The sequence below is a fragment of the Hoplias malabaricus genome, chromosome Y (assembly GCF_029633855.1).
Source record: "Hoplias malabaricus isolate fHopMal1 chromosome Y, fHopMal1.hap1, whole genome shotgun sequence".
NCBI classification, from domain to species: Eukaryota; Metazoa; Chordata; class Actinopteri; order Characiformes; family Erythrinidae; genus Hoplias; species Hoplias malabaricus.
The window spans coordinates 37,819,978-37,833,647 of record NC_089820.1 but is presented as its reverse complement, the minus strand read 5'-3'; the positions used below and the strand labels follow the sequence as shown (position 1 = coordinate 37,833,647).

The following is a 13,670-nucleotide window of genomic DNA, read 5'->3' as shown; positions in this document are numbered from 1 at the left end:
GGTGCCTTTTTAGACAATATTTAATTCTTATTTATGGAAGTATAATATATTTGCAAAAATATTTGTATTGTAAATTATAAATGTGTTTTTGTGTTAATTTCAATTTAATAGCATAAATCTCTCTCTCTCTCTCTCTCTCTCTCTCTCTCTGTCCATGCTTTTCTTTTTTAGTTCATTCGCAGTCGAGATGTTCTACCATAATGACAGTAATGTGGCTGAGCCATACCGTTTAACATTACCAGGTTGTACCCAAAGTTGTCCTCTGCAGGATTTTATCAGACTCACACACTCAGTAATTCCAACAGACTGGGACAAGGAATGTGAGGTGAATTCACCGTCCAATGAAACAGGTACAAAAACAAGTCTCTGCTATTTATGCATGAAAGCCTTTTGTACATCCCTATGCATATAAGGTTTCTTCATTGAGTGAGAGACAGCAGGTTGCCTCTGTACAAGGGGTGTGTTCACAGGCAGAAGATGAACCAGGTTGTGATCTGATCTTCGTAGAGGAAGGAGGGGTAGTGAGGAATATGCCTCCTTTGTATTGGCATAAAACAGGTCCAATATTTTATTGTCTCTGGTGTGGCAGGTTACATACTGGATGAAGCTAATTGGAGGATGGAGAAGCATGGTTGAAGTCCCCAGAGATAAGAAGGAGTGCCTGTGGTTGTTGTCTGCAACCTGCACACAGCAGAGAGTAGGGCATCACAGGCAGTGTCAGCATTAGCAGAGCGGGGCATCTATGATGCTATCGCAATAACTTGCGAGAAATCCCTCAGTAAATGGGGAGGTCTCATTCTAACGGTTCTCCTTACAGAAGATTTGCTCTTTAATTGTGATATGATTAGAGTTGCCCCATTTATCATACCCAAATACTGCAAGTCCACCTCCTTACCTCTTACCGCTCTCCTTTGTCCTGTTCACCTGTATGAGGTGGAAGCCATCTAGAGAGACGAGCGTGTCTGGCACCGCCAGTTCATCCCTTTTATTTGAGAAAGATCTTACATTCCCCATAATGACAGATGGGAGAATCTATGTGTAACGTTTCTTCTGGCACGACGTGCCTGTCTCCTCCTCCCTCAGCTCCCTTGGCATGTTGGGTCTCCTAGGCTGCAGCACCACTGTGTCCCGGAGAGCTAAAAGCTGGTCCCTGGTGTAAGCAATGTGTCCATGACTCCAAAAGATATCTCCGGACACAGCCATAAACAAAGAAATATTAACACGAGGGCCAGAGCAAACTCCACAAGCCCAATGTTCATACAGTGCAAGACACAGTGTAGTAAACAAACTGTCAAAACAAATACTTAAAAAGAAAGGGGAAAAAGTACTAAAAATGTAAGAAATATTAAAATGTGAGCCAGAGCTATTGCAACAAGCTGCAACAGCTGTATTGAATATGGCAGGACAAAATATAAACCCTTTTGTTTTGCCCCAATATGTTTAATTCAGAAAATAAACATTAACTGCATTAAATTCTCTAGAATAGGTTTTTGATGATTTGAAAAGTATATTGGCTGGTTTGAAGCGATCAACAGAGAGGAAATTTAATAGTTTGGGTAAAGTTATTTATAAATATGCAATGGCAAGGTTTGGTAGGTTGCAGAAAAAGGAGAGGGGACCAGACATAATGAAGTCAAGAGAACAAGCATAAATAAATAAACTAATACAGAAGTTATTGGCTCTTAGAAGGTAGTGGAGGCGAGTAGAGTAAGATAAAAGAGACGGTATTAAGGCACTACAGAAATAGCTTAAGGGTAGGCTGGCAGTGTTTAGAAGAGCAGAGAACTTGAGGAAAAGAAGTAAAATGAAGTAACATGCTAGGGCACCCTTCTTTAGGGATCCTTATTTTGTGAAGACCTTATTGGTAAGGAGAAATCTAGGAGTTTAAAAGTTGGAAAGGGGGAATTAGTGGAGCATTTCAATGGTGTGTATAGTGATAAGGATAAAGCAGAGGAGCTAGAATTACCACAAAATATCCCACCACTAGGTGAATTAGAGTGGCAAATGGAGGTTATCCCACCAAAATAGAGTGAGGTTCAACATGTGGTGCATCATGCAAAGACAGGTTCTTCTCCAAGGTCTAATGGTGTTCCGTTTCAGGTGTACAAGTATGCACCTGAGATCTTGAAATTTTTGTGGAGGTTGATGGTCATAGTATGGAAGAAAGGATCATTCCAAAAGAGTGGAAGAGAGTAGGTGCTATCCTTATCCCTAAGGAGAAAGATGCTGTGGGTTTAGAACAGTTCCAGCCTATACGTTTTTTTTTAATGTGGAGGGTAAGATTTTCTTTAGTGTAATAGCACTGTGCTTGTTGCTTATGTGAAAGAAAATAAATGAATTAATACATCAGTACAAAAGGCAGGGGTTTCTTGCTTTGCAGGACATTTGGAGCATAGCAGCATGATCTGGCATCAGATTCAGACAGCAAAGAAAGAGGGTAGATGTTGTTTTCTTAGATCTAGCTAATGCTTTTGGCTCAATACCACACAAACTTATTTGGACAGTTTTTGAGTTCTTTCAGATGCCAGACAAGGTTACTAGGCTAGTTAAAGCATATTTCAGTTTTGTTTTGTGCAGGGGAATTTGTTACATCATGGGAATTATTAGAAATATTTATAATAGCTGGATGTACGATTTCACCATTAGCATTTACAATGGCAATGGAGGTAATTATTAGGGCCTCTAAGTGGGTCATAGACGGTGAAAGGATGCATGACGGTATTCGGCTCCCTCCAATTTGGACATACATGAATGACATGACAACCCTGATGACTATTGTGGCTTGCACCCAGCGGTTTCTGGGGAATTTAAATGAGAATCCTTTATGAATAAACTTTACCCACACACAATATAATTTCAAATCATAAAGGATTATATATTGGAATAAACAATAATCACTTATCATCACAGTACACTTATTAAAACCTCTTAGACTAAGTTAAAACACATGAAAACCCTGGTATGAATCCTAATAAGAACAATATGCAAGTGATATGGGATATGTTTGCCTAAATATGATCTAACTATAAGGTGAGTTACCTATAACTAAAATGGACATTTTATCAAAGGAACTAAGGCATCGACTCTCAAAAATAGATCAAACGCTTATTACTCATTTGATCTCACTGAGCCATTGGACTCTGCCCTATCTGCTTCTGTTGAGAAGGATAATTTAGACTGGGACTCGCTGTGATACACAAAAGGTCATGCCCATGGTGCTGTTAAAGGCCAGAACTCGCAGTTCTAGGCTGTCAGGTCAGTCGTTTCCACGGTGCAGTTCTGTTGCTTTCCATGTGCGGGCAAAGTCGACGTTTCTGACTCCAGATGAGCAAATGATGTAGTAGTTCTGGCTGGGAGAATAGACTGGAGCTAACAGGTGGCCTTTGACTAGCTTTAGAATCAATGTCGAGTCTGGTAATCCCTATTTGATACACTGAATAATCTCAGATGTGATGACTTATTCTGGCCAAGAAATAAGTTTGACATGCCTTAACCAGCCTTAGTGAAAATGCTTTGCTGGGCAATAAAAGAAAACAAACAAAGAAATACAATACGTTGCAACTGATTTTAAAGGAGTTATTTTTCTTAAAATGTATGGAGCTTACTATGGCTAAATTGTTAAATTTATATCACGGAATCGGTAAGAGCATCCTCTTCGGTTCCCAGTGTTTCCTTCTATAACTCTCACAGTTTCTGTCTTTCTCTTGAGCTCACTTTCCTTCCTTCTACCTTCCTTTTAGATTCAGAGCGAGCATGAGAGAGACTGAGTCCTCTTCAGAGTTGGCGCTTTTGGACCTTATGGGACAGTCATAGCTCCACCCTCATGGGAAGAACCTGGTGTTCTGATTGGTTATTGAACATAGAGGACACGTGATTGGCCACAGTCCATAGGCAGCGATCTCAACACAGAGATTTGTTAATACAGTGAAAGGGCTCTGATTTTAACATTCGACTTAACATGTGATTCAGGTTCAGAGCCCAACATGAATTCAATTTACTCATTTTGTTATAATAATAATGGTGGATAGACCATATACCAGTACATATAAACACATGAATATATAAATATATTGTATATATAGAGCCCCCCAAGGAGAAAGGTTCTGTGAAGTATTGTTTTCCAGACTGTCCACTGTTGGTCTATGCTGGTTTTTCAGGTATCCCCTATGAAATGCTTAACTTCTCAGAACAATTCACTTGGTGATTAACCAAATATCTTGACTATCGTGTATGGTATCTGTCTTATTGTCACATAAGGTCCTGTTGATTTATGAAGGAGTTTGTCCAATGCTAAGAAAGGGAAAAAAGATTTTTGATATAGAAATCTCTGGAACTTTAGGTTAAAATAAGAGTTGAGATAGAGGTCAGCTGAGTTACTAAACAGGGCCATCTGCTGATCTTGGGTCTGACCTGTGGAGTGATGGACAGCCTGTGTTTTAAAAGTTAATGTTTAAGTATGGTTGCCCACAAGTGTGTGGGGATGTTGAGTCACATGGTTGATTCTACTGTGGAGAATGAAAGAGCTGTTTTGGGAAGTCTCTGATTACCTGTTCATTTGGATTTTAGGCCATAAACCATGTAGCAAATGTATTTAGAATGAGGACCATCTTTTAGATGGTCCATAATCTAGTTGTAGATTATGTACAGGAGCTGGCACGCTGAAACATATTCTATTAGCTTGTAAGGTTAGTTTGTCACAGGGTCAGTATGGAGACATAATCAGGTGCTAAGGGTTTAAGCATGTTTGTTGGACAGCAAACGCCTAGAGGTTAATATATTGATTGAAGGTAGCAATAAAATGGATAGGTTTGTGCATGACAGGGAACATGTTCAAGAGTGTGCACAGGCTATAAGTATTGGTTGATGGCGTGAAGCACGAGATTGGAAATTGCTGGTGGACATAGGTTTAAAAAATAAAAAAACTGCAGGTCCCAGAAAGCATTGCATTAACCACACTGAGGCCAGACATGGTGCTGTAACACAGACAGTTTACTTCATAGAGTTAACAATTCCGTTTGAAGATGCAGTAGATGAAGCATTCGAAAGGTACGTGGACTTGGCCTCTGAGGTGAGGGAACATGGGTGGCAGGATAAATAGGTGTTAGGGGATTTGTAGCCAAGTCAGGGGCCAAAAACACTGATTGAATTATCAGAAACAGCTGAAAGGTCTAGTCAGAGGTTGTGGATAAGAAGAGCACAGAGTCATTGTAGTAATGCAAGGTAGATGTGTTACTGTGGTTGTTTCTGAACATATATTGTACTAGTAATTGCTTAGAAATTGTAGATATTGCACATAAATTGTGTATTGTCTTCACAGCAGATAGATAAATACTGATAACTCTGGCAGTCAGGAGAATGATACAGGTGATTAGGTATAGCAGCAATTTCATTTCAGCAATCCTATAATACAGAATTACACAGATTGTAATTATTCATAGTAGGTACACATATCCAATACTCAGCTGATAATAAGCAAACTTACTGACAAGATGCTTAAATTTCTTCCCCTGTGTTTCCAGACATTATCATTGGGCTTGCTGTGTGTGGATGTGTGCTCCTGCTCTTGGTCATGCTTTTGTTCATAGTGCTGTGTCGTCAAAATGAGCCAACGATCGGCTACAGCCATGTTCTCAGCCAGAGTGAAGACCACTCCTGACAATCATACAAGCCTCTCCACAAAGAGGAAACTTGGGAGAGTGAGGAGGACCTTTGAGCCACAGAGCCATGTACTCACACCAGCAGCTGCTAGCCACCACCAACTGAATTTAAAGACTGTTCCTGGTACAAATATCTAATTTATTCTAGTGTGAAAACTGTGACTATTATAGTCCCTAGAATAATATCTTGCTTCCAAGTAATATATTTGAAGGCTTTCAGTCTCTTGATTTCTTTACCTCGCTGATGTAGGCCCACAAGGAGCTCAGAATGACCATGTTTGAAAGGCTGAGAAGACCCACCATCAGCGCCATCATTCCTGTCTTTCTTTTACCTGTGTGTAACTTGCTAAGACCAAAGCTTATTTCTTCAATCAAATTGCCTTTTTACCCCTACTCAGCATATCTTTCTAATGGATAATGAATTTTTATGGTGTTTTTTCTCTGATGTTTTGATGCTAATCAATGAATTATAAATCCTTTTTGATGGTCCAATGAAACAGATTTTTTTATATATAAATTTAAAAATATTAGTGATTAATATTGAAAACCTGACTGACACACACAACACCTACCACTTTTGTGAAGTGAACAAATGGAGTGTGTCATGCTCATAGTAGGCACCAAGTTCTGCATTAATGGATTCTAATTTGATCTGTAGAAAACTGGCAAGTGGAGGGGAAAATATAGATTAAAACACCCCTGTCTTTTAAATAACTATTCACATTATTTGGGATATGTCAGGTCAAAAAACCTTAAACAACTGACTCAGTTATCTGTCTAATTAAAAAACAATAAAACTTCTTTAAAAAATTTCACAGACTTTTCAAGATTTCATAGGTTTCATGTTAAAAAAAAATGGTTCCATTCTTTATTTGACAAATTAAGGCTTTCCAAACAAGCATTAATTCCGAGTCGCCCTGCGTCCAGGCACGACTGACCATCTCAGAAAACCACTATTTTTAATATCCTTCTTGTGGGCAAGGAAGTGTCAACACCTGGCTCAACACCTCATTGAGGCCTGGCTTTGAGTTGGTCTTTTGTCACAGCTGCCCCATCTGCCAATAAGGTGAAGTTGATAATGAAATTAAAAAACTATCACTATCTCAGGCCTCTGCCTTGGATCCAGGAGGTGCTTTGATAATAGGATGTGTTCTAACTTGCACCCAATGATTCCAGGTAGGCTCCAGACCTACCGTGACCCTGAACTGGGTAAGCGGTTATCGACAATGAATGAATGAACAAGAAAATCTTAGATGCCAGTGTTATGAACAAAACTTTGTGCTTTGTGCTATTTCTGCATTTATTAGCCCAGCCCTCTATATTTTCTGTACAACACAATCACAATATAAAAACCACATGTAAAAGAAGACATTGATGTGAAGCACCAAAACTTCTCCAGACCAATGACAAGGGTATGTATTTTGGGCTTTCCTGTATTTGTAATTCCAGGAGCATGTTTATGACAATGGCTATATGTCTGATGGCTGTCCGGCAAAACTAGGCATGCCAAGTTTCTCTTTGCTTTCATTTATTTTGTGATCTAGAACTAATCATCCAATACCACTATTCACTGAATGCCAACATATCCCCACAGCAATGTTACAGCATGTAATGTTCAGCCTTTCCAATAGAAGCTAAATAATCTGTTAGGATACAACCATCTATCTGCACCACAAATAATGACACAAGTCATGTGTAAAATTACTTTTAATCAATAAGTATTTATTTGTTTGTTTTAAACACAGACATGCCAGGATATTAAAGACTTAAGATCAGAACATAGCATATTCAAGTCAACATTTTCACCCAGCTGGCTCAAATATTCAACTGATGAATGTCATGGGATACAGTTTCATCACCATAGATTCCTGAGGTGGAAAAAATCATAACATAAAACGATTTAAAATATAAAATTTCTTGAATTATGTACAAAAAAACCATTCATAAAACACATCAAATAAATGTTACATATAATTACCCAGTTTTCTGCACACACTATCTTGGACTGGAGTCCTGAAAATCCTCACACATATATGAAATTGGAAGTGTTTCGAACAAAACCTGAAGTACTGTAAATAAACTATGGTATTACACAGAAATTATAAATAACATGCATGTTTCATCTTTGTACAGTGTGAGTCAAAAGTCGCAGAACACCATTTTATTTCTTTGATTTGCTACATGACCATCATCCCATTGGAAAAACTTGCCCTTGACCCAATATGGAAGCAGCCATGTTCCGGATATAGGCCCCTCATCCATTACTTGCTGGAGTGCTGCATTTGACTAACCCTGTACCACATAAAATGAAACATATTCTGCAATTAACCAATCACTCATAAACATGCAGTAGTGCAATAGGGGCAGTGAGCGGACACACATGAAGCGGTGGGCAGCCATTCCCTGCACCCAAGTAGCAGTTGGAGCTTAGGTGCCTTTGTCAAGGGCACCTCAGCTGTGCATTGAGGGAGGAGGACAGTGCTGTGCATTGTTAATGCCCCCTTTATAAAGTATAATAGGTAAGACGAAGGGCTTTTCACCCTATCTTCAGTGCTCAGTCGGATGCAGACTTGCTCATGAGCACCCTTGATGGAGAAAATAAAAGAAACTACATATTACAAATTTTCACACCAAAGCAAGCAGGGTGCCTGTGGCTTGTGGCCACTTAAAAGTGATGAGTGAAAAGTTGATTTAGGGGATGTTAAACTGTAATTACAAAAAAGGAGCCTGAAGAATTCATTATTTGATTCATAGTTCATACTCTGAAGTAAAAAACTCTCATCTCAGAACTGGGCCTGAACAAATCAGTGAGATTCTCACAGATGTACAAGAACATTAATATTTACTATTTTCTTCAAAACTACAGTGAATCTTGGGAACAGAATTAAAGCAAAATGTCTTTTTTTAATCAGGTTTCTTTTTCCACATGTGCATATCCAAACAAGAGCATTCCACACTGAATGTACTATTTACTTACTGTCAAAGAGCATGATCAGCTCTCAGTCCTGAGGACAAACTTTAAAACTTTATTTCACTTAAACTTCCATACATGTCCAGAATTACATTCTGATGTTTTTATAAGTAGAAGCTGTTGCACAGCAGAGAGCATACCTATACCATGTTTATGAAGGTGGAAATCACTAAATCAAAGCACATTTACTTTCTGAAGCAGCTTCTGAAGTACTTACAGCTGGAAAATAACCTATGAGAAACCAGCCCCTTCTGGTTTTAGCCAGTCAGTTCCAGAGTAGGTTTCTTAGCACTTCTTCCGAATTGAAATTTCCTACAAAAACCTTTAGCTAGGTTAAAGTACTTATTGTGTAATTATATGGAATGCTATATAAACAAGATAATGGGATTTTCAAGAAAAAGCAGGACATAATCCAGGTAATGTTTGGGATGAATGTGGCAGGTGTTTCATGTGGCATTCACACACAGCTCCTTCAGGTCAACTGAACACTTCTGGGTTATCATGCATGTGTGAAAGTCTTCAGTCTGTACATTTGTTTCAGTATTACTATATCCCGGGGAGAGTGAAGTTACCATTTTTTTTCCTCCTGTATATTTTTAATACCTTATTGTGTGAATATTAACTGCTTGTGATTTTTGCTAAGTGCTGAACATTTTCCTTTGTGATCAATAAGTGCTTTGTCTATCTGCTTAGGTTTATGTGTTTTGATCTATTGAGCTGATAAAGATTGTCAACATAGATGTTTATAATATGTAACAAATTGAGAAATTTCTGGGTTTCTCAAAATGTAACCCTTTTGATACACATGCCACACTGACTGACGATGTACTAATAAGGGGTATTTATTAAAGGAACACTATAGCTTCAAAATAATTGAGGTGCTTCACTGACCTTTAATAGTTAGGAACAGAGCTTCTGTCCTTGCTACTCTGGGCTCAACACTGCAGAAACTGCACTATGTAACGTTGGGAAAAGGGTAGGAAACCACCCCACCTCCCTCCCCTCTTTAACTTGATTTCAGAGCAGGGCTGTAAAGATAAATTACAATCTGCAACTTTAGGGGGAGCCCAGAATACCAAATCTTACCTAGAGATCCACACAAAGTACCTCTACACTCCAAGTTTGCTGTCTGTACATGTCTATGTCTGTGTATTCTGGCCAACATGTAATATTGGTGCAATACTTTGCTGGTCATACCTCAAACCTGTGCACTTCCTTCCTTAGAGTGGAGCTGATTCATTCAAAATCTTTCACAATAACCTACTTTAGACTTCCATTGTACATACAGGAAAAAGAAGGGGCAAATGAGTAGCTTAGGTATGTGGACAGCATTCTCTTTAAACTGAAATTGATAGATATAACAGCAGCACAAACAGCTGAGACCAAAATCTACTATTCAACAGGAATAAGTCTGTACTAGGTACAGGGTTATGTAACAGTTGTGTGGCTGAGTTGACTTCAGTGATGTCTTCTTTAGCCTGGTGTAGTTTGTCAGGTTTGTTTGCCCAGAGAAGTTTGGCTTCGGCCTCTCTTTTTTTCTGAAGAATGTTTTGAGCCTCCTGTCAATGCTGCCACGCCTTCTTATGCTGCTCAAAGCAGCCCTGACAAGGAAAATAAAACTATAATTCTTAATCATTATTAGGGTTCAAGCACGCAGTGCATAGAACACTTGTTTTTCTAGGGGTTTTTAGGGTTCAAGCACACCGTGTGTAGAACCCTACTGCTGTTTTTTCTTCTTAATAGGGGTCCAAGTAGTGATGTGTCGGTCGCGAACAAACCGGTTCAAAGAGCTGGCTCTTGTAAGTGAACGATGAGAGCCGGTTCCTGTCTAAGACCGAGCCATTTTTTTCTAAGGCTTGTCATTCAACCAATCAGAGAACAACAAACAAAGCTGAGACACTTGGTTTTCCTGAATGCCAGTCTGCCTTCCAAAAAATAGTTGAAGAAAATGTTAAATCAGTTAAATGTTTGTTGACAGTTGTGGTTGTTTTAATCACTACAATTGAATGCTGCAGTTTTGCACTTTGCAGAATACAGTGGAACCTCTAATTACGAACTTGATCCATTCCATGACTTGGTTCGTAAGTAGAAAAGTTCATTTCTCGAGTAAATTTTCCCCATTTAAAATAATGCCAAAAGCATTATTTTTTCCAGCCCACCCCGAAAGTCACACTTTTTGCACTGATATATGTTTACAAAACTCTCAAATTAGTAAAAAAATACATGTAGCGTTACTAAAAATAAAAAAGAAATACAGTAGTAACAGTAATAAACGCCTGGCTGGAGGAGTAACACAGGCACTGGCTGTATGACGGGAGGTGGGGGCTGGGTGGAATAACGGAGAGTAGGCGAGTGAATGTGGGGAGACGAAGCATAGATACGGCTTAACTTAGCACAAATTTCGATGTCTGCCATTTACACTAATGCTAAAGTGCTAAAACTACAATTTGCTTATCTTAAAAGCTCGAGGGTCAAGAAAACGAGAGAAAACGTCTATCGGAGTCAGTGGCCATTTCCATCCGCCGGCTCGGCAGAGGCTCGGGTTCATTTCTAGAGTCATGGTTCGTTGGTGGAGGCAAAAAATATTCAAATGCCTGGTCCGTATCTTGGAAAGTTAGTTAGTATAGGCGTTCGTAAGTAGAGGTTCCACTGTATTTGTTTATTTTATTAATCAGTAATGGATGATTATTTAATTTAATAAGCTATTTTGTAATTCCTACCTTTTGGGTTCCATTGGCTATATTTCAGAGTTTACAAGTGATTTTTTATTAAGTTATTTCCAGTTATATAAAATCCAGTTATTTATACAATTGAATGTGTGAGTGCAATCAGTGAGTTATGACAAGACAGCCATAAAAAAAATTGGCCATTGCAACACTATTTATTATTTTTAATATTGAACAATAATATTTTGTCCATATAGTCATGTAAAATGTAGGTAATATTGTTCTGTACCAGTGAAAATAAGTGGTAAAACAAAGAGCCATTTAGGAGCCGAAAGAGCCGGCTCTTTATGAAGAGCCGAGCCAAAAGAGCCGACATTCTCATCACTAGGTCCAAGCACTGAAGGTGCTGAAGCCCTATTGTTTTTTTTTTTTGTTTTTTTTTTCAGTTTTCTGATGAAACGCGATGGGCAGCTCAAACTGGTAAACAGGTAGTAAACCCTCTTGCTACTCAGGCACTTGAGCTCAGCCAGATTGGCCTGATGGTGGCACTATAGCAAAGTGCAATTCATTGAGGTCCACATCTCCTACCCTGTGTAACATAGAGATGAAATTCTTTTTTAAATCTGTTTCTTCAGGTCAGACCCTATAAAAAAGCCTCAAGAACCTATAAGAACTGCCCATTTAGATTTTGAGCTAATTTACATAATATGTAAAATCACACACATTTTTGAGCACTAACTAGTCCCTGGAAATTTACCCAATATGGACATTTGTGGTATTATCAAAATCCTAAGAACTTGAAATTTAATAATTATACAAAAACTACTGGAATTTCATCACGGCTTGGTTTCCAGACTCCAAAAACGAGTGGAGCTTGCGTCCCAAAATTCTGACAAAAACAGATATAACTCAGAACAGAACGCTTTCCCTGAATTGTACGACATGGTAGATCCCTATAAGGATTGGAAGATAGGATTGCATCATGGTGCAACTCCAAGCCTAGGGGGTGGTATAACAACAAAAACTGTCAGGCATCACAGGACAGTCTGGTTGACATGCAATTTTGTATGCAGGTAGTGGGTCATGTCCTGAATCAGGTTCTATGATAATGACGTCATATACAAAAAATATGGCTATTATCGGCCAATCAGTTTTCAACAGCTGTTTGACAACAAGGTACAACTATCATGAAACTTGAATAGTATTTCCCTGGGGCACTTCCCAAGTGCACAAAACTTTCTGTAATGATAGCTACTAGGGAGCGCAATGAAAGAAAAATATGGAATTGGTCTTGTTATAATCTGCAGGATGTAGGTAAATAAATATTGAAAAAAGTTTAACATTTGGACACACTGTTGCCACAATATATCAATGAATCAAATGGTGTGGAGCTTTATGCATTCTTTCAGCTGTAACTCAAACAAATTAAGCCCAATCAAGACCAAACATGACATATGTAGGGCCTTACTCTAACGTGGCTTGTACAATATAACTCAAATCTACCCAAAGGGGGAGCTACAATTGGACAATAACTTGTCATGTAGGGTTTTGTTGTGCTATGGTGCCATCTAGGAATGCAGTGGCACCACAATTAAATCATGTCATCTGATTGATGATTAAATCAGTCATCCATTGGTCAAGCATAAGAAGTTGTGAAATTTTTGGAGAAAGCGTTTTTGAGTTATAGGTGCATTTGTTATTGTGGAGCTCATGCTGTTTCTCTGTTATTGGGAGGGGCCTGTATGCCACATAGTGATGAACGTTCAACATTTTATTGATAATTATTAAAGTTCAGCCCCTTAGGATTTCGCTGATACCACATATGTCCATGTTAGGAATATCCACAGGGCAGTACGTGATTAAAAATTTCTGTAAATGCATTTCTAACATCACTGTAACTGCTCAGCAACAATGTGGGACAGTAGTAAATTCTTTCACCACCAGATGGCACTTTAAGACTAAATATTATTTTGTTGATTTATATTGGGTTTGAGATCCTATTCATCTGCACAGGTCAAAGGTAATAACATATGAACATACATATTTATCATAATTAAAAACAGTGTTCACCAGTCATAGCAAAAAAAGTATTTTTCCTTTTACTTTTCTTACTCACTGTGTAAATAAGACACATACGTAGTTCATTAGTACTTAAGAAGCTTCACTGGTCAAAACTGCTTAAGGTCTCTAGGTGTTGGGGCTTCCTTACACCCACACTTTAAATAATAATTATGCAAATTAACTTTGTCTTGATACTTTGAGTGTTTGTGTTATATTTCCTATGCACATGAAGGCTTATGCATTACGCTGTTTTAAGCCTACTTGCAAAATTAGCCTCACTGATGCCTTGTTAAGCGCTGCTGCAATGCTACAAGG

General features: G+C 38.5%; 1 protein-coding gene across 4 annotated transcripts in view; it reads left to right on the top strand.

The window, feature by feature from the left end:
- LOC136679779 (lysosomal acid phosphatase-like) overlaps nt 1-13,670 on the top strand; it is a 67,650-nt gene that overhangs the window by 28,093 nt on the left and 25,887 nt on the right. For 2 of the 4 annotated variants that reach the window (XM_066658453.1, XM_066658452.1), the window contains exon 10: nt 172-350. In XM_066658453.1, coding sequence (XP_066514550.1) covers nt 172-350 — 179 coding nt within the window. Of the gene's footprint in view, nt 1-171; nt 351-5,519; nt 6,445-13,670 lie in introns of those variants that run through there. The other 2 variants (XR_010796584.1, XM_066658454.1) reach the window with 2 other exon arrangements.